At 36.6% G+C, this 21491-nt stretch overlaps 2 protein-coding genes across 6 annotated transcripts; one reads left to right on the top strand and one right to left on the bottom strand.

Annotated features, from left to right (window-relative positions):
* The first annotated feature begins 81 nt into the window (after positions 1-81).
* On the top strand, positions 82-13447 carry LOC113697087 (alpha-L-arabinofuranosidase 1). 4 transcript variants are annotated; one of them, XM_027216547.2, is made up of 19 exons: positions 538-678; positions 895-995; positions 2169-2377; positions 2787-2841; positions 3579-3790; positions 4816-4937; positions 5043-5190; positions 6525-6594; positions 8486-8631; positions 8750-8795; positions 8919-8971; positions 10425-10569; positions 10834-10952; positions 11075-11146; positions 11243-11346; positions 11882-11938; positions 12034-12232; positions 12889-13035; positions 13190-13447. In XM_027216547.2, exons 3-19 carry the CDS (start codon positions 2201-2203, stop codon positions 13349-13351), a joined length of 2034 nt encoding a protein of 677 aa, XP_027072348.1. In that variant the 5' UTR covers positions 538-678; positions 895-995; positions 2169-2200; the 3' UTR covers positions 13352-13447. The 4 variants fall into 4 exon arrangements, with proteins under 4 accessions (XP_027072346.1, XP_027072348.1, XP_071910125.1 ...); XM_027216545.2 differs by lacking the exon at positions 895-995 and having other exon boundaries at positions 82-678; XM_072054024.1 differs by lacking the exon at positions 538-678 and having other exon boundaries at positions 936-1050.
* A 521-nt stretch (positions 13448-13968) lies between these two features.
* LOC113697088 (uncharacterized) lies at positions 13969-21318 on the bottom strand. Of its 2 annotated transcripts, none has more exons than XM_027216548.2 (5): positions 20787-21318; positions 18935-19174; positions 15622-15706; positions 14414-14492; positions 13969-14322 (listed from the first exon to the last, which is right to left on the bottom strand). In XM_027216548.2, the coding sequence occupies exons 1-5, from the start codon at positions 20952-20954 to the stop codon at positions 14259-14261; spliced, it is 636 nt and encodes a 211-aa protein (XP_027072349.1). In that variant the 5' UTR covers positions 20955-21318; the 3' UTR covers positions 13969-14258. The 2 variants fall into 2 exon arrangements, 1 of the variants encoding a protein (XP_027072349.1); XR_011816295.1 differs by having other exon boundaries at positions 14182-14322; positions 15622-15729; positions 20787-21101.
* Between the last annotated feature and the right edge of the window lie 173 nt (positions 21319-21491).

Here is a 21491-nt window from a genome sequence, read left to right on the forward strand (position 1 = left end):
TAAAAACAAAGAAACAAACAAATAAAAACAACAGAAATGGTTAAATACAGGACTTAAATTCAAGCCAGGAAGAAGATACATATAATTCATCAAGATACTGCCTGCCTGGCTCTGGCTCTGGCTGAGGCCAATAACAAAACGAAAACTGATTGTGCAGAATTCTTGCAAACATCGTCGGCGGAAAGGGATGGACCGAAATTGGGTCCAATCGAATCTACGAGAAATGATAATCTTCGGCGGCGGCTAGTAGTGGGAGTGCACTTATGACTTTAAGGGTGGTATGAAAGTTAGGATTGTCGGATAATGCAATCCAGTCCAAGTCAGCGTCAGCGTCAGCATCATCATCATCATCATCATCATCAGCAATCAATTATAGTCTACAGATAGAAGATATGGTAGAAGGGGAGGAGTACAAGAAACAAATACTACAATTTTAGGATTAGTGGGGGCCATGGAAAGAAACTTTCAACTGTCAAGGTCCGATGTTCATCATCGGCGGCTCCTTCGCCTCCTCCGTCTCCTTCTCCTTCTCTAGTTCTCTTCCCTTCCACTGGAAAAAGTAGATCGTCGAAACTAAAAGCATCTCTGCACAGAACTGCCTCACACATCCACACCGCCAACTAACTCTGCGGTGAAACTGAAACTCGAAGGGATAACTCTGCTTACGTGGACGCTAAGGTAAGCACACACCCAAAACCAAAAAAAAAAAAAAACCAAGATTCTTCATTTTTTTTTTTTGGGTTCGGTGAAAGGGGGAGGGGGGATTGGGGTACTCTCCAGACTCCTTCGTCTCCTTTTTGTAACTTGCACTCATCAGAAACAGATAGAGTGACGGACACTAGTCTTTCCTTTTTTTTTTTTTGAAATCTCCAAATGAAAAATTCCTGCTGGCAGCCATTCTATTGGTCTTATAGTAGCAGTAGAAGACTAGCACCACTATAAATATTGGACATGCAAGCTCACCGCTGAATGCAAACACCGGAGGTGTCGTGTATGTATGTATTCACATAACTGAACTGAATTCAACAGTTTCTTTTGTGAGCTCACTTGGTAACTAACAACCCCCCCCCCCCCCCCCCCCCCCCCCCCCTTCTTTTCTGTATCTATTTCTATCTCTATCGCTATCTCTCGTCCCTCTCTCTCTCTCTCCCTCCATACTTTCTCTTCTTTGGAATTTTCTTCTTTTCGGCTCTGCTCTTCCTTTGTTTACTGCCCCGTAAAATGTACAAGTAGCAGTAGCATTAGTTGTACTAAAAGTATAAAGTTTTCATCTTTCTGGCTTATGACCACCGTAATTTGGTGTTTAGTTTTTGCCCTGTAACAATAACAAGTTTTCGTCTTCATTCATACGGCCGGGTCAAATGAAAATGAATGTTTGTTGCCAATAACACTATACGTTGTCATAACTAACAAAAGAGGGAAGTTAATAATATCCGTATGGCTCTTTCCATTCACAAACGAATTCCCATGTCTTCCCAATTCAACGCACGTGTCCTTTAGTTAATAATGCTCTATTGTTTCAGGGAAACCTATAATGTTGAAATCAATCCCTGAAACAATTTGCACCCTTTTGCTTTTTGTTCCTTACCAGCACTCTTTATGCTATCTTGTGTGTGTGTGTGTCAGTCTGACGATGACTTGAACTGAAATTCATTCAGAATGCTGTTACATATTGTTCAACCCTCCAATTCTGCAGCTCTCTCTCCCCTCTTTCTCTCTGCCTCTCGTTTTGAATTTCAATGTTCCACAATTGCATAAAAGCTTCGAACTTTCTGCTTCTGCTTTTTTCTTGGGAGCTTTAGCTTCTTTTTGCTTGTTCACGTTTTTCCTAAGGTGATTGATTGTGCTCCACTTAGAAGAGGTTGTCAAATGTCAGTGGTACAAACTACAAAGCATAGCCCAATTCCTCTTCTTTTGATTTTTTGCCTGTTTTGTTTGAACGGAACTTTGATGTATTTTCTTGTAGTTTGAATATTGTAATTTTACATTGCCCAGAAGCAACTGTCTGACATCCCATCTTATCTGCATTATTCGATACTGCCTATATATCTGTAGTGACATCCAGTTATTGCGGAAAGTAGCCGTATGCTCTGCCCGCTTTACTACTTTAATTCTGTTATTTTGGCCCAAACTGAACCGAACTGTCTTCTTTGTTCACACTTAAATAGGGTGTCAAAGTTCTTAATGCGGTGAGGAGGAAATGGGTTCAAGTCGTGCCCAACATTCAATTGTGATTTGCTTGTTGCTTGCTTCATGGATACCTTATCAGGGTTTTGCCTTCGGAACTGATACAAATCAGGCAGCATTTCTGTTTGTAAACGTTTCTGAAGCATCGGCAAGAAAAATACCTGATACTCTATTTGGTATATTCTTTGAGGTTAGTGTTTTAGTGAATAAAACTGGTCCAACTCAGAGGCCAATTGCTTTTGTTTGCTAAAACTGCAATTGCTAAATTAAGTATTCCAAAATTTGGTTTGCTTGAAAATATTTCATGTCATATGTTTTTTGATTGAAGAGGATGTAAAATCATAATCCGTCTTTCTCTTATGCTTATTATTAGGCTATTTATCCTGTGAAATGTTTTTCTTATCTGCGAGCCGACTGTTGATCTCTACGTGGAGTTAGTTTGGCACAACTATGTGAATAGACTATTCATGTTTGGGGACAACCTTTAGAACCTGTTGAGCTTTAAGTCTTGATTGATTATATACAAAGTTAAGGCCATTTCTATTTTCAGTAGTGAATTTTAGCTGTCATACATTAATATATTTGCTTTTATTGTACAGGAGATCAATCATGCTGGAGCTGGTGGACTGTGGGCAGAGCTTGTTAGCAACCGAGGTCAGTTTCAGATTTTTTGTGTATGTAAGTTGGAAAAAAAAAAAAGTAGAATCAATTTGGTTATCAACTTGTTCTAATTTGTCTGAGGTAGTGGCAAACTTGTATGCACCTTCAGTGAAATCAAGGAAGGTTAGACATGGCAAATTATTCTAGTGACATTCGTTTTTCTGTGAAAAATGCATTTTACTCAGTCCTTTTCTATGTCCCTATTAAGGGTCTTTTCTTCTATTGCATTGCAATACAGACATGATTGATGCAAACTCCTTTCCTTTTCTTTTTATTTCACCTACCCAATAACTGCATCTTCAATACTCCTGGAATTCCTAACTTGTATTGTAACATATCACAGCTTTCTGGCTTTGTGATAGTTATGGAAGTTAACCAGATGCTTGATCATGAAAGTACGTGTATATCAATTTACTGTACAAAAGTCATCTAATTTTATGAGTTGAACTACACCATGCTTTCGCCTTAGTGCTCTTTCCTTTTGTTGCCTTCTCGGTTTCTCTTCTTCCAGAATGTTTTAATTTTTTTTTTTGAATAATCCTTCTATTGAACATCATTTTTGAGCCAAAAAAAAAAAAAAAGAGAGGTCATTTGCAATTTCACTACTTTTTTAGTTTGCGTAAGTGGAAATGAGCATGCGATATTGCAAGCTGTTATCCAGCTACCTGCCATTATCTGCCTGTCAAATAAATTCAATTTCAGACCAGTTGCTTGTGAAAATTCAATTTCAGGTTTTGAAGCTGGGGGCCCCAACACTCCCTCAAATATTGACCCTTGGTCTATTTTGGGGGATGAATCATCTTTGATTGTATCAACAGACCGTTCATCATGCTTTGATCGAAATAAAGTTGCACTGAAAATGGAGGTTCTTTGTGACAGTGGAGGTGCCAATAAATGTCCTGTTGGAGGAGTTGGCATTTATAATCCTGGATTCTGGGGCATGGTAAAAATTGATTCCCTCTTCTCTGGTTTTGGAATTTTTTGATGCAACCTATTATGGAGTATCCTTTCCCTTGCTCTTTTTACAACACAACCTCAGCTTATTTTGGTAATGCTGGTTTTTACCATTTTGACAATGGCAAAGAGCAAAATTGACTTGCTTTGTCATGTGATAGTTTCAGTTGTATTTTAACTTGCCATCTATGGCTTGTGCTGGCATCAAAGGCCTGTTGCATTTTGGGCCTATTCATCGGTGGTGTATTAATGTCCTTCCTAAGTACCCTTTCTGTAATACATAGAATAGTGGAGCACATATGCTGACTTCATTCCCCATGTCTGACTTTACCTTTTCAAAACTGACATTCGGCAACTGAAGTATAAGTTTCTGGTCCTATTGGCACTTTAATTGCTGTGGATGATTGAATTGCTCATGGTGGTACCTGCATCCAACAAGTTTTGTTTGGCTGTCATTAAGATTCTGGCACTGCACTAGGAGAGGTTTTGGTTTTTTCTACGTACATCAGAGTGAGGGCGAGAGATAGAGATAGAGAGAGGCTATAATATGTAGGACTATTTTGCTCATCTGTGATAGTTCTTAAACTCCACACTTCATTCTGGCTAAGTTATATTTCACCCACAAGATCAGCGATTGCCTTCTGGGGGACAAGACCTTCTGGTAGCATTAACACAAGCATTTGAAGGGTCTCTAACGGACAAAAAATTAAGGACGAGAGAATAATTTTAGTTTGGCAATGGACTCTGATTTTGAAGAGTATAGTTAGCACCTGCATTCTTCACTTAAAATGCATCACGTCCGCATGGTTTTAGTTTGTCTGCGTGTCATGATGATTTGTGTCGATGTTTATTGTTCATTCATTTGATAATTTGTATTTCAGTGTGATTTACAGCATAAGTTCTGGCATCAACGGATGAATGCATGAGTGATGCTAGTTTCATAATAGCGTTCTTCAGAATATATTGGAATGGTTGTTCAGCTAAATCTTCCCTGTAACTCTTGTTTTCTTTCAGAATATTGAACAAGCAAAGACCTATAAAGTGGTTCTCTTTGTACGTTCTCTTGGTCCCATTAATGTATCTGTATCATTGACTGGGTCAAATGGATTGCAGACTCTGGCTACTGCAAATATCGTGTGAGCTTCAGCAGACCTATATGCAGTTTTTCAGAGGTTCTCTTATTTACTGATTGAGCCATATCAGCTATTGCTTACTGAGTTTTCCTCATTGTTTCCTTGCAGTGCTGCTGACGTTTCAAACTGGACAAAGATGGAAGTTCTGCTCGAAGCAAGATCAACTGATCACAGATCAAGGTTGCAACTGACGACAACAACAAAAGGTGTTATATGGTTTGATCAAGTTTCGGTTATGCCTTTGGACACATACAAGGTAAGTTTTTCATGGTCGAGGTTAGGTTTTAGAATGTTGGTTAAGTTGTGTGAGTCAACAAGCTGGAATAGAATTTACAGGCTTTCCACGTTGAGATTACACTCTGGGTGTTTATATCAGAAAATTTCTATGACAAAGTTTTGAAACTAAAAAATCCTTATTAATATGATTCACTAAATTTGCATGACAATTTGGGCCAATAAGTTGCTATTTAATTCATAACTTTATACCAGTGAGTCTCTTCATAGTTCTTTATGGTCAAAGTTTTGTAAGGTGGCTTTACCTGAATTTAGCATTTGCCTGGATAGATCAAACTTCTGCTATCTGTCTTCGTTATCAACTGTAACCCTTGATGAGCTTGCAATTGTCCTAGTGCTACTTAAAATTTTGATTCTAATTACACAAGGAAAAAACTGTTGCACCTCCCGTGATGCTTCTTAAGAGCTGAGGAAGCCAACATTTGTCACCAGAATTTATGGGGGAGCAAAAGATTTATCGTGAGAGGGCAATAACTGTTGGGATTCTGTAATTTTTCTTTGGTTAGGGAAAGGTGCGATCTGGAATCATCCACACTGCTGATACAAATATACCAATTTCTTTTTACACACTAATATTGATCCACCAAATTAACTTGTGGTACTTAAAAGAGTTGTATTCCGAAATACCCACTAACCTGTTAATTGTTACAGTAGGTGCTGAATTCAGCATAGAATAGTATATCTGAGATTTGAGTTGGATGGCAGGACAAGGCTTCCTACAGTAAATGAGAATTCTTCGATTCTATTTGACAAGTGCACAACTTATTTGGGATTTTACCTCTTCATTTGGCCAATTTTGACATGGATTCTTATCAGTTAAACATTATAGTAATTATTTTCCATCATTGACAATTGATCTGTTTAAACTGTCATCCTCTATTATAATTATGACTTTCAGAACTATGAGAATAGACCCAAAAGCTCAAAATCAAATTGAACCTCATCTGATGTTGGTCAACTAGAGTTAGGAAACAACTTTAAGCTTTAGGACCTTGGGGTGGATTGGTGGGATGGGGATAAAATCTATCAGCCAAGCTTTAACTGTCAGTCCATTGGATTTGAGCTTTAACTGCTAAACCTCAGGAGTATTAGATTTTAGAATTGTTATTCAGTGAAGTATATCGGTTTTGATTACATATTGAATGTGTAGTAGCGTTCAACTCAGTGGCTTCAAAGATATAAAATCAATCTGGTATTGCATTTTCTATTTGCAGAGGAGCTTAGAGCTAACAGTTTGATCTTCATTAAATTTCTATTCTGTAGAATTTATGTCCTTGATAAAGATTTTTGGCACAGGGACATGGTTTTCGGAATGATCTTTTCGGTATGCTTCAAGATTTGAGACCAGCGTTTGTCAGATTTCCAGGTATTACTAACTTTGGTTCTTCCATCAACCTTGCATCTTGGCTTGTGGCATTGATAATTGCAATTATTTTAATGAAGTTGGAGGACAGATTTGGTGTTGCAAAGTGCATCTTACATGGTGTTGAATTGGGTGTTGTCAGAGTAGATTCTATATGTTAATAGTACTATGGTTATCAATTGAGAAAATTAATATCCATTCAAGTCAAGTTTTAATATTGGCACTGAGGGTCCGACCACTTGGGTTATTATTCCCAGTTTCTAAGATGGTCTTTCAAACAACGGAAAATATACGTGAAAACAGGCTTGAGAAAGTTCAAGGAAATTCATAAATACCTGAAGATACTTGAGTGAGATTGTTGAAGGGTGCATTCACTGGTGATCTTATCTAGGAATTGGGACAACCCAAATTTTTGAAATAAAAACTGAGGTATTGACGTTCACTGAAATAATCATGATAGATTAGAAAAATCAGGTCTATTTGTGCCTAAATTCCTAGCACCATTAAGTCTAAAAGAAGCTATAGAACAATTGAGGAAGTCTTAACTCAAAGATTCTTCTGTATGAAAGCTTGTTTGAATAATTTGCTTGATGAGTTCATGAACCGTGTCCAACATGTTACTTATGAGACCTTTCTTATCAGACTAGCATCAGCCTATGATGGTTATCAATTTTATTCTTCCCGCCTTCCTTAATTTCTATGATCTTTTCTTTAGGGTGACTTGTCCAGTACTGAAAGATGTGATTTCATCAATAACTGGTACTGATGGTAAATCCCTTACACTAGGTGGTGGAGAAAGTGATTTCCTACACTTACCTAGCTCTTGTAAGATAGAAAAATCATGTGGACCTAATCCAGCAAGGAAAAAACTTATAGTGGATCTATAGATGTGGTGCAAAGACCCACAGATCTCAATCTAGTAACAGCTTCTGGAACCAAACTATTGCCACTCTCCTTTGGACATGCGGGAATGGAAACCAGAAGTGTGTCTGGGGCCTTTGTGTCCCAAGGAACCAAACCATCAATAGTAGTCGATTTGGCATGAGAATTTTTGGTAGTACCGGTGAACCAGATGGAATAGCTCATACTGTTTCATATTGGAAAAATTGTAATTCTTTAGAAAATCTTGCGAGACACCAACCTTGTAAAAGGAGATAATGAAGTATTGAAGATGGCTAAAGCTAGATGGTTAAAAATATTGGATTGCAGTCATATCATCTCTTCTGACAAGTGAAATGTTTCTAAGCTGCATCAAGTGGACGTTGGAATTTATACATGCCTCATATTCTATGTATTATTTGGTTGTATGAACATGGAATAATACCAGGAGTTTCAATTTTTCAAAGTGCATGTTGAACCTGCCTAAAGCAGTGATGTGGGAAACGAGTTGATATTTGTTTTAGTTTCTCTCCATTCTTCAAGGCTACTGAGGGTAGTTCAAGAAACTATCGATTATATTTATTTGCACTCATTATGCTTTATTCTTGTGTTCTGCATAATAGTTATTTCATCAATTAGTTCACTATTAGTCTTAGTAAGAACTCAGAGGCACTGGAAGTGCAAAATTCTTTAACATCCTTTTTCAAATTTTTATTTCAACTTCTAATAAATTTGGGGGGATAATGGAGCACATATCCTTCAGATCTCTTTTTCAAGACGTTGGCCAAACGGCTCTTTAGTTCTTGATGGGATTTGCTTCAACTTTTATCCAATACATTGTTTAAGAACAGATTTTATGAGTTATGAGTTCAGACCTATTTCTCATAGTGAGTGCTTGTATGTACTACCAGTGATACTGTTTAGGGCTGTATAGGCCTTATATTATGTACTCATGAAATAATTCAGATCTGTTTAAGCAATTCACCTTTTTATTTTTTGCGCTTGTATTTGCTAGGTGGCTGCTTTGTTGAAGGTGAATGGTTACGAAATGCATTTCGCTGGAAAGAAACTATTGGACCATGGGAAGAGAGGCCTGGGCATTTTGGTGACGTTTGGGATTACTGGACAGATGATGGAATGGGGCATTTTGAGTTTCTCCAGGTAACATCTGCTTTCTAGGAATAGGATCTTGGGTCTCTAGTTCTTAACTATCATATTTCTATGGTAGTCTTCTCTTAATGCTAACATTTTTATATCCTTCCTTTTTTTTCTTCTGTAGCTCGCGGAGGACCTTGGTGCTTTACCAGTATGGGTGTTCAATAATGGTAACATACTGGAATCTATTGCAATTATAACATGTTCTTTGTGACCTTTCTTCCAATTCAGTGATTGGCTTTCTGTTTTCTCCTTTATCGTAATACTGATATAGTGCTTTTCACAATTTGCAGGAATCAGCCATAATGATGAAGTTGACACTTCTAGCGTCTTTCCTTTCGTACAAGTAAGTTTTCTTGGTACTTTCTTCATATATATAAATCATCCATTATTAGATCAAGCATTATAGCAGCATATATATATCCCTGTGTTTAATGAAAATCTTTCTGGTAGAACTTGGATGCGTCTTGACTTTGAGACCTATTGATTAGATATGAGATCATCAATTTTTGACACGATCAATCAACATTGTGTCTGTCAGTATTAATTGTTGATTCCTTCCTTGATATTGTTTAGATCATGCTTAAACAAAGTCCTAAATATGACAAGGTCATGATTTTGTTTAAATCATATAATTTCCTCTGAACAAATTTGTCATAGGCAAGTAGTGATAGCTTGAATGTGGTGACTTGCAAATGTGAACATTGCTCCTGCACCAGTGACATGTATTAAGGTCGTTTTCTTAATATTTTTACTTGCTTTTGAATTACTTGTGCTAATTTGGTTGAGTTTTAGCGACATATTCTCCTTAGAGGTTAATGTAGCTCGGTTTTTTCTGTTATCCTGCAAAAGTTAGAAGTGCACTATATGACACTTTAGATTGCTCAGACACACACTTCATCCCTTAACTCACTCACAGGAATTACTTACTATAATGCTACTACTAATTGTAATAATCCACCCACATATGTTTTTATCCTACCAAAAGTAAAGAAATCGATTTATCGTCTGTAACATCTACCTATTCTGTGATTTCAACCAACCCACTCATTGAGTAACTCTTAGGTAAACTAATAAAAAGAACCGGTGTGATCTATTTTTAGCTATAAACACATTTTCACAAATAAACTGTCCAAGACTTATTATTGTAGATGTATGAATGGGTAAAAAACTTATGACTGTACCAGCTACAAGAAAAGATCTCATGATAGGCAATATGGGCCCTAATCACCCATCAATGCACGGTGTTCTTCGACTCATCGTTACTTTAGATGGTGAAGATGTTATTGATTGTGAACCAATATTGGGTTATTTACACAGAGGGATGGAGAAAATTGCGGAAAATCGAACAATTGTACAATATTTACCCTATGTAACAGGTTGGGATTATTTAGCTACTATGTTCACAAAAGCAATAACCGTAAACGGACCTGAACAATTAGGAAATATTCAAGTACCTAAAAGAGCTAGCTATATCCGAGCCATTTTGTTGGAGTTGAGTCGTATCGCTTCCCATTTGTTATGGCTTGGTCTCTTTATGGCAGATATTGGCGCACAGACCCCCTTCTTCTATATTTTTCGAGAAAGAGAATTGATATATGACCTATTCGAAGCTGCTACCGGTATGCGAATGATGCATAATTTTTTTCGCATAGGAGGAGTAGCCGCTGATCTACCTCATGGCTGGATAGATAAATGTTTGGATTTTTGCGATTACTTTTTAACAGGGGTTGCTGAATATCAAAAAAGATTTCATTCTACACTCTTATAATTTTGACCTTAAAATTGTCTTGCTGTAGGAAATTTTGGATGGGCTTGAGTTTGCAAAAGGTGATGCAAAATCCAAATGGGGTTCTGTTCGGGCTGCACTGGGACACCCCGAACCCTTTGATTTAAGATATGTTGCTATTGGTAATGAGGACTGTGGGAAGAAAAACTACCGTGGTATGCATCTCTTCTTAGAGTTGGTGCTTTCCTTTAGCAAATTAACCTTTTTGTTTTTCCTTTTACACTGTGCTGATGGAAACAATAAAAATCCTTGTACCTAGTTCACCATTAGATTTTGTTATTTAGTGGTATAGTGAGGTGCGTATCAAATGAATAAATATGTGAAATAACATTATTTGCTTAATATACAAGGATCTAGTTCTCCATTAGCTTATGTAAAAGGTGAATCTTTGATGTTCCTCCTATTTCATCATGATTCAGGAAATTACCTCAAGTTCTATTCTGCTATAAACCAATCCTATCCAGACATCAAAATGATTTCGAACTGTGATGGAACTTCTAAACTGTTGGATCATCCGGCTCATTTGTTTGATTATCATGTGAGAATCTAATATTTCATGTATTTGGAAAATTCTATAAGCAGCATGCTCTTTAGTTACTCATTATATAATATAGCAGCTCATTATACAAGTGTAACTTTTGTATTATATTTTCTTGTTAGGTTTATGATAATGCAAATGTTATATTCTCTCAATCTCACAAGTTTGATCATACCCCACGCGATGGTCCAAAGGTGTGCAAGGTTTTTTGTCTGATAACATGTTAGTTTTAGTTTTTCATTTTCTTGTTTAGATTTTTTTGGGTCTAAAGTCTGGTGTGTTATTTGTAGGTTTTTGTGAGTGAGTATGCTGTGACTGGAAATGATTCTGGCACGGGTAGTCTTTTGGCAGCACTAGCTGAAGCTGCGTTCCTTATTGGCGTGGAAAAAAATAGGTTATTTTATTTTCCTAACAATCTTTGGCAATCCTATATGGTATACATGTACATATTTCACGCATAGAGCAAAACAGAATTGGTCCTCGTTGGGTTTTCAGTGGGGAAGAAAATCCTTGAATTTGCTCTATGTTTAGGGAGAATCCAACAAAATGAAATTGTAGGTCATGTGTGTTTGATGAAATAACCCGGTAGCATTTTTGTAAGAAACTGCTGTATATTTACTTACATGGAAAAGGCAATCTGTGTGGTGCCGAGCTAGGTCTACTAATAGCGAACACTTTATTTGAGATCCATATTTTGTTGAATCACTGGCTTAATCTTTAGATCGCATTCTTCAGTTAAAGATGCAGTTGCTGATAAGTCATTATTGCTGAAAATCGGCTGAAAGGTGCAACTTCAATTGTTAGTAGTAAACAAACCTAGTTTTAATTGGCATGTACACAACTAAATATGCTTGAGGGTGGAGTATATCCATCAGTATTAGATAGAATCTTTGGCTGATAAGGACTTCATTTTTTTTTTTGGGATTCAGTGATGTAGTTGAAATGGCAAGTTATGCACCTTTGTTCGTGAATACCAATGACAGGAGGTCAGATTCATCTGTTTTGACTATAAAACTTCTGGTTCCAAAATGTTTCTGATTGATGATGGATTTGAAGAAGATCTTTTTTTTCTTTTATACAGGTGGAATCCAGACGCGATTGTATTTGACTCCTCACAGGTCTATGGGACTCCTAGCTATTGGATGCAGGATTTTTTCAAAGAGTCAAATGGTGCAACTCTTCTCAATTCTACACTACAACCTAATCCTTCAAATTCACTTATAGCGTCAGCTATTCAGTGGAAAAGTACAGTGGATAATAAGACTTACTTGAGAGTAAAGGTATGACTATTATATTCTGTGCTATTATTTCGGTTTGAGTAGATTGTTATTAAAAAAAAATAGGGTTTCTTAAAGGCACAAATTCTCCGAGAAAATATTGATGTTGATTGAGCTACTAAAGCATGCTTATGCTATTATGATTTCCAACGCATGATCAACACAACTTTGGAAAATTTCTCTCATTTCTCATGCATTTGTATCTGCATTCTTGATGTTTACATATGATCAATGAATTCAAACTCTTCTGGCAGATTCCCTGTAATGAATGGAAAAAAAAAAAAAGCTGCTGTCCCGTTTTACTGTGTTTACTACAGCAATTTGATGCCACATCTGGGCTACTTGGACCAAAATCATCTCTTTTAGCCTTAAAGTACAGCAACCTTTCCTGGCATTCGTAGCCTGACTTGCTGAGAGTGCAATATATTTCATTTTCTTTTTCTCTGTCCTCTTTGCCCTGACTGAGCATTCCCAACTTGTTTGCATTAGGAAAACTTCTTTTTTTCAGTTCATTTCTTCACATGTCTCTTGGCCTTGGTTATCATCAAAGTTAGTTTCAGCGACCAAAAGAAACAGATATATCATCTCTAAGAATTTGTAGTACATGGATTCATATTCCCTTTTGTATTTCTAAGAGTTTTAACTTAAATGTTATCCAGGTTGTGAACTTTGGAAGCACTGCGGTGGCTCTCAAGATTTCTGTTTCCGGGTTGGGGCAGAATTCAACAGAATCACTTGTTTCTACGAAGACAGAGTTAACATCAAGCAATGTAATGGATGAAAACTCATTTGTCAATCCAAAAAAGGTGATAAGCCTATTTTGCAGTAATTTACACCAGGATGAATTTACAATTCACACATTGAATGCCGTAGAAGATATGTAAAACACTAAAATCTTGAATGATTTGGTTTGGTTTTTTTCCTTTTTTATTTTGATTTCCTCCTGGTGAATATATGTAGGTAGTGCCATTCAAAACTCTGCTGGATACTGTCGGGGAGGTCATGGATGTGGTGCTCTCTCCTCATTCACTCACATCATTTGACTTGTCGATGAGGTCGGACAATAATATCCTAATTGCAGGATCCGATTCTGTTCTTAGATCATCATCATCATCATCCTGATAATGCAAAACCATCATGTATATCTGATTTATCAGATAAACCATCATGTTCTTACTAATTAATGGTAATGGTGATAATATAAAGCATATTTAGATATATGTCTGCCATCTTACATATCAGTTAATATTATAAACCGTGTATGTCTATCTGGTAAGATAAACCATGTTCTTACAAACTAATGGTAATGGTGATATTATAAAGCATATTTAGTTAGATCCATGCCTACCAGACCAATATCAGTTGGTTAATATGCTCCCTCTTGCTGCTGCTGCTGCTGCCGCCTAAGTGACTATCACTTTGTCAGTTTCAGAATTCCTCTCACTTTGTCTTGTCTTGTAGAGCACCATAGCACCATACCATCATCTCTAGTTAGTTTCATTCAATACTACTCCGAGTAGTTGTGTTAAAGAGGCAAATCCACTTTGGTCAACTTACTTCCATGATTTCATGTCGTAGAATTAGATGACAGCTTTCATGAAATTTTATCATACATTACATTAGGCGCATATCACAAACTCCAGACTGCCGAAGCTTCTGCAGGTGCTTTCTCCCCCGCAAAATAACCTATGGCAGTTTCCATAAGAGAACTAAACACTGCTCTATTGCTGCAATATCCATAAGAGAACCAACCACTACTTTAATGCAATAACGAGGTTGCAAAGATACATACAAGGGACCCTTTTTTTTTTTTTCTTTTTAATTACTGTTACTGATACACGGAGAGATGCGAGGAGGTTTGCAGAGACACAAGAGACTCTTTACAGCAGTGGTAAACTTGTTGGAGTATCTATCAAGGTGAAGCCATGTTTAGCAACAAAAGAATTGCTATCACCGAATTGCACCGCCAAAATTTAGCATATGCACTGATATAAGATCAACCAAGTGCAAATTGTCAGATCAGAGTCCTTCAAGATGCTCGATTATCACACTTCGAAATCACATTCAAAAGCTGTTTCTCCAAGTCAATCAAACTGAAAATGACCAAAAAAAAAAACATAAGCATATGAGTCGGAATACTGCGTATTCCATCGACGATATTGGACAGGACTTTCCCTAACTTACATCTCATATTTTTGAAGTGCTTCCTTCTGTTTTGCTTTGTACAGGTCACTATCCAGAGGTAGGCTGCTCAAATTATTCGCTGCAAAATGAGCAAAACACACACGGTATCCGACAGGAAATCATCATTAGCTTTAATCAAATGGAACTCAACCCTGGAAATGGTATATAACTGTACAAGAAAGACCTAACCCCTGATTCTTTTGCATTCACAACCTTAAAGCAAGACACATGGTACAAACAGCTCAAGCCGGAAAATGAAGAGTACACAAGAGGGGGGAAGAAATCAGTCAATATTTCCATCTTTCTTTTTGTGTTATAAAACACTGAACTTTGTTGAAAATCTGGACTTACACCACCACAGCCAACATTCAGGATGACAAACATTTTTTAGGTTATTGCAGCTCCTATGAGAACTTAAAAGTCTTGGTTTTTTTCTTATAGCCTTGTGTTTCACGGAACATTCATCTTCTACGTATTTTATTTCTCAAGCCCAACAAAATCTTTCACTCTATTGACTACTAGGATGCTCCCTTGATTCGACTGAAACCAGTTTGATCGGACTGATATCTGAAAGATTCACATTACAAGCTGAATACATTCTACTAGTGATTATACACAAGGCCTATAACCCATTATTTTGACATTTAGGATATTGAGACCAGTACAAGAATATGGTAGAATGAGCAACTTATCGGTGTTTCACCTATAGAGGTGTCCTGCATACAGGGTACACAATTTCTTCAATAAGGCAACTCATAGGCGAATAATTATAGCTAGCAGACACAATCTTTTATTGGACTGTGCACACTGAGACTTACCAAAAACATGAATCAGATGCCCATCCAGTAACCAGATTTACTTACCAGCAAATAGCACTAAATCTTTGCCCATTTATCAAATCCTGATAGCCATTTTGTGAACCTTCAATTTCAGGCTACACATCGTATGTTGGTTGAAAAAGTTTTCTGAATCACAAAGCGACCATATTTTGGTAATTTCATGGTATTTATCATTCTCAGATTAGCTTTCGCAAAGACCATTAATCATGATATGAGGCAGCGAGTAACATTTAGTTGTAAACCTTGGGATTTATCAAGAAAGTACAAAAGCTAACACATCTCACCCACCAATATTTGCGACGTAAAAAGTAAACTAAATCACCACAGTGCTGTTGGAAGCAATACCTACCACGAATCATATACCGTTACCTGTATTCTGAACTGGAACAATGGCTTTAGTCTCCACACTGGTTTGCACATTGTCAGAATGAACTTTATGTGTAACTTGCACTCCCTTTTCAAGTGAAAATAGACATACTAGTTAAAATAAACCCAGGTTCAGAAGTCACATCTTTCTAGGAGACAAAAATTGCACAAGCACAGAACAAAAGCATACAGTACGTTCTGGGCCTAAAGCAGAATAAGTATATTACCTTGCTACAAGAGCTCTAGTAAATCAACAAATTAATAGAATATAAATTGTTAGGACTAAAGCACTTAGTGAGTACAAAGTTTGAGTTTTTATTTGCTATCAATTTATACCCTCATCAAAGTTCAATTTCGTTCATGAATATCATCTAGAAAATGATGAACCATAATCTTTGTCCTCAAGTATGATTTTTTATTTGCTATCAAGTTATACCCTTATCAAAGTTCAATCTCATTCATGAATATCATCTAAAAAACAATGGAATCTTTGTCCTCTTGTAACGTCGACAGTGACAGCAAAGTCCTCCTCAGAATAGAGTGTTAACAAATCCTTTTTGCCAAGGAAGGGTGCACACCCAGTTATACAGCAAAAACATTGAAACACGCTGCTAGTCAAAGCACAACATAACCTTTTTTCTTAAACACCCTAACCAGTGTCATCAGAGCATCAAATTTCAATGAAAGATAGTGGCCAACACAAATTTTACACTAAATTGGACCATAAGGAGGTTTTGTGTGCTTCAAGTTCCAAGATGAGTGCTCATGGAAATATCCATTTCAAAGGTTTCAAACATAAAGAGGAAAAATTGCTAAAATTGTTCTTAAAGCTTTTGAACTACTTCTATCTCATTTTAATCCTAGGAGTTAATAAAGAAGCAGTTGAGTTCTTTAAGATAATTAAGTCCACATTTGGTCTTGGAAGAGGCAAAGTTTATTGTCTAGCAAAATCACATTACTGACATGAAAAATCCACGGAAGACTCCTTAGGCAAAATACATTTAGCCAGGATTGCCATATTTTTGACACACATGATTGTTCATAGGCAATCATACTTCTGTCTATCTAATTATGTAGGAGAATAACCATTTAATTCTAATTGTGCACCTCTGCAAAGGCAAATGTCAAAAGTTATGCATGGTTATAATAAAATCAGGCTCTTGTACAGCTCTGATAGACTAAAATACATCATTTTTATCTTTAAGTGCATAAATGAAAGTTTTTGAAAATCTATGGATATCTCCAATACCATTTTTATATACATACATAAGTTTCAATGGTATCAGCTTTGCAGTATCTGTTGTAGCTTGCTCTTGGTATAGGGTCACCCACTTCATATAAATATATCAGACTTGCCAGAAAAAAAACTAAAACAGCATCCACCAACATAGCTAGACACTTTTCCTGAGACATATAACGTGTCCTATGACTTCAAGCATCTAGATGAAAAAATCATGAGAGACAATAAAGTCCGGTCCATAATGAAAAATCCATTTCACATCACATGCTCATATTGTAAGTTATGATTTGACTGAAAGCAAGCATGGCCATCATGGACTTAGTCAAGCCTCCGCGACTAAATTCTTCATCTTTAACGGATCCTAATACATGCATAATTCTAAATGGCCCAAAAAAGGATTAATTAAGAAAAAAAAACATAGCAATTCCTTAATACATATTATTTTAAGACCAAAAAGTGTAGATTGAATCTACAAGAAGCACAAAAATAGAAACTGCCACACAGAAAACAAGAATTGCCCAGGCAAGAAGTCAACTGTGACTTCTTCTGGTCAGGTATAGATGAAATAATCTAAAAAGGCTGAAAAGAATAAAATTGATATTACACATCAACCTTACAGCAAATGGTTTGATCAAGCTTGCATGGTCATTATGCATTGAATCTTAATGGGGCTCTGTAAGCCTTTCTTCCTTAAAATTTCTCAACAATTTGCCTTGCAATTACCAAATTACTTTAAATCCTATCATAAGCTTAATGAAGACCATTAACGCATCTAAATGAAACCATTTCTTCTGTTTAGTAGTCAAGATTCTATTAGTTGGCAAAACAGATCATATGGCAGCAAATTACACCTCCGACCAGCATATTCCAGTCATTAGTAGCCCCAGTTCCAATCTTTCAGCAACCTAATAGTTAATTTATAAAACATTAAACACCCATCTCCGACATTGCCATTCCATAGAAAAGAACAAATGCATCATGTGCTTGACAATATCTTTATTAGCTCTTTAAATCAAGAACATCATGCTCCTGGATTTATATTTCACTAGAAAGGTCACAGTGAACACTAAATCCTGATTGGCATCTTACAACTGTTTGTGCTAATTATTATCCAAGAGCTAAAATAGATGATCAGAATGCTTATTATTACCTTCAAGAAGCTTATTATCAACTATGTTGTCACCACTAATCCTATCACCATTTCTCCTTCTAATATCGCCATGACTGCTATTTAATAACAACTTCTAACTCATACAAGTGGAAACAACATAATTAACACAAGAATTTTCGCTCTCTTTTTTTTATTGACAAGTAATTTGATATAAGAGCTGTTAAGAAAACAAATAAATAAAATACAGTCTTCTCTACCTGCTTAAATGTTTAGATGAAGTGCTAAATGTCAACATATAAGAGCAATCGTCGGCCTGCTGACACAGAACAATTGGGCTAGGGTAAACCTTTAGGATGTTAGATTCTTAGGATTCCTAAGAACATCATAATCAACTTTTCCTGCTTAATACTTCACTAGTAAATCCTATCCTCTGAGCAGCACACAGAATCTTGTCTTTTATCCCTACCCCAGCCCATAATCCTCCCACCACATCCCCTTTTATGTTCCCAAAAGAAACAAAAAAAATGAAAGAGGAACTAGAAAATGTGAAATATTCAGAAAATACAACTGGCAACACAAGACTAAATACAAATTTCATTGTATTCCCCTGCTTAAAAAATGTATGAATATCACTTCAATGAGAATCAGAACTGATACAATTACTTCGACATAAATCGCATGATATTTTATGTCAATCAATGGGATACATGAAGCATGTTTCACATTTTTATACAGTGTTATCAAATATTAAAAAAAAAAACAAATTTTCAAACTTTCGAGCTATGACACATGAAAATTCTCCAACTCTACCAAGCCATGAAACATCAGAACTCTAATTAAATACAATAGGCATTGTTTTTTTTTTTTTGTCTAAATTAACCTTTAAGTTTATCATTGCTATTTTCATTCAAATATCATAATATGGAAGGGAATTTCATTGAATAATTGTAAGCCGGGAAAAATACCATCTTCTTCTCCTTTCTCTTCAATATTTTCATGTGGCATTTTTTGATGTAATGCATCAAGTGGTAACGGGAATGTCTTGTATATAACTGTTCTCTGATTTCTGGATTTTCTGTCAGCCAGTCTAAAATATCCTTCGATTTAACTGGCTCATCTGTAGCCAACGACTCTAACCAGGAGTAAACTGGGCGCCATTGATCAGTTCTTTGAAACCGATGATCGAATTGATTACCATTTTTCTCCTGTAATGAAGCACGACTCTGTTTAATGATGTATTTTTGACAGAAACAAATCCAAATGGTTGATATTAAAGCATTTATCAAGCAAAGAGAGCAAACAGCAAACTATGATAGTCAGCTCCCAGGAATTGGACAGGCAGGGAAATTGCTGAGATCAAAATGTTCAACCCATGGTCCAATTAAAGGCAAAAGTAGCAACCTTTCACCAAAGAAAGGTCACACATAAAACAGGACATGACAAAAAAGAAAAAAAAAAAGAGTTCAAAAATAATTTGACAGGCAAGACAAATTTCGGTTCTGATGAATAACACAGGCTGCAGATTCCCCCCCCCCCCCCCCGGGGACGGGGCGGCCAAAAAAAGAAGAAGAAGAAAATAAAGGTATGCATGCTTGTCAAGTTATTTTTTTTATTATTTTTTAAGAGATTCTGAATCTGAATAGCACTCTTTCCTTTTTTTTTAAACCTAGAATCTAATCTTCCATAAGGCATTACACATGAATCAAATATTTTATCACAACGGCACAAAAAATCAATTGGCACCTGGCAGTCAATCAACAAAGTAGAAAGGACAAGAAACTCGGATAGAGGGAATGACTGTGCTGTAGAAAGACAAAACTTGGTTGGGAATGGTTGGTCGAGGATATGAAAAGAAAAATAGAAGCAGTGAAACATTTATTACTTTTCTTTTTGAGGAATAGATTAGCTCTAGAATATCAGAATGTCAAACCCTATCTCACAGCAAAACATAGACATAGTACAGGTATTATAACATCCTCGAAGCATCTTTATGCTTCCAACAACTAAAGCTTTTCTAGTCACCAGATATCATGACCTGCAGAACTTCCTACTAGTATATTATAAGGCTGCAGTATCTCCTAAATAAAAGGAATTGAAACAGAAAAGTCAAGTAATATGTTGAATTGGCTTACTAGGAGGTGCATCACATTCTTGAATGTCTTTTTTTTTTCCTTTTAATTTTGGGTGAAAAGCAAAATGTAAGTTGAACAACATTAGCCGTCATTCTGTTAAGTAAGACTCAGTAATCCAATATGCTTATGCATCCTGATATGATACGGGAATTATTGGCTCGCCTTAGACATAGATTGCTTGAAACATGAAAACTTGGGGAGTTTAATAAAAGTACTAGAATAAAGCTCACTTTGGTTGAGTACACAGTTTAAATGGATTTTCCTGATAGAATCATGGAAAAATGTTAACGTGTAGATAAATAAAGCAAAAAACTTTGAGAACCATAATATTGCTATGGCTGTCATAAACCTAGGGTGGATAATAGTGGAACACTGAGATGCACATTGCAGTTGAACACTCCTGAATCCTCCATCAACAAAGACTAACCAACAAAAGGAAGAAGGAACCACAGCCAAAGAAATATGAAGTTAACATTCAAAAAAAAAAAAAAAGCTATCTTTATATTTTGCAATAGGAAGACGCGCTAACTCTGTAGGGCAGATAATCTCCCCAAGAATTAATGCTCTTGATAGAGATAGGGTGCAGGGAGGCAGGCAGATTACCTCAAACAGATATATAGAAGAATGTAATTGTAACTAGAAACCGGAGAACTAATAGTAATAGTGATATAAATGATAAGATTACCTCCTCAATAGCAGGAGGAGGGGGAGGAGGAGGTGATGGTATTGGTAGGGCAGCAGTTTGGAAATGGTGGTTGGCTTCCTCCTGATCCTGGCGGTTGGGGATGATGGTTTCAGTATGAGTTTGATGGAAGCTGATTTTGCTTTGGGTCTGCGGCTCTTGTTGTTCCATTTAATGAATGTAGAAAGAGTAACCACTACTTTGTTTTCCGCCTCGCTAATAATACTTTCTATTATTCGATTCGATTCGATTCAATGTCCTCCTACTCCCAGTAGGGCGGGGTCATGGGTGGGTTCGCAACGGCGGCAGTGCTGGCTGGCTTCCTCCGGAATCCCTTTCCTTTTCTTTCTTTCTTTTGTGGGCTTTGCTTTTCTTGGCTGTTGGTTACGCGCATCCAACCCAATTGCAGAACTGCTTATTCTGCTGCTATTGTTCTAACTCGCGGACTAATCTGTTCTTGCCATTGAACCTTTGATTAGCTAAATGTAAAAGGTTGGGGATCTAATTCTATGTCACCTTTGTGCTTCTGTACTATTGTTGCTGCTAGTGTTAAAATATTTATTTAGTAGCAGTAGTTCTGTCTGGAGCAGGGCTACAAACGAACGGCTCGCGAGTGGTTCGAATCAAAGTTCGAGTCGAGCTCGATTAATATCGCATTCGAGTCGAGTTTGAGTTGGTTAAATCGAATTCGAGGTCAAAATATTAAAT

This window comes from Coffea arabica, chromosome 6c (genome assembly GCF_036785885.1).
Source record: "Coffea arabica cultivar ET-39 chromosome 6c, Coffea Arabica ET-39 HiFi, whole genome shotgun sequence".
NCBI lineage: Eukaryota > Viridiplantae > Streptophyta > Magnoliopsida > Gentianales > Rubiaceae > Coffea > Coffea arabica.

Coding starts and splice junctions, on each gene's coding strand:
- LOC113697088 (XM_027216548.2), bottom strand. CDS start 20,954: ATGGAACAACAAGAGCCGCAGACCCAAAGCAAAATCAGCTTCCATCAA. Junction 19,175..20,786: donor CTCCTCCTGCTATTGAGGAG/GTAATCTTATCA, acceptor GCTTCATTACAG/GAGAAAAATGGTAATCAATT. Junction 14,323..14,413: donor GCACTTCAAAAATATGAGAT/GTAAGTTAGGGA, acceptor GGTCATTTTCAG/TTTGATTGACTTGGAGAAAC.
- LOC113697087 (XM_027216545.2), top strand. CDS start 2,201: ATGGGTTCAAGTCGTGCCCAACATTCAATTGTGATTTGCTTGTTGCTT. Junction 8,796..8,918: donor AGTATGGGTGTTCAATAATG/GTAACATACTGG, acceptor CACAATTTGCAG/GAATCAGCCATAATGATGAA. Junction 8,972..10,424: donor GCGTCTTTCCTTTCGTACAA/GTAAGTTTTCTT, acceptor GTCTTGCTGTAG/GAAATTTTGGATGGGCTTGA.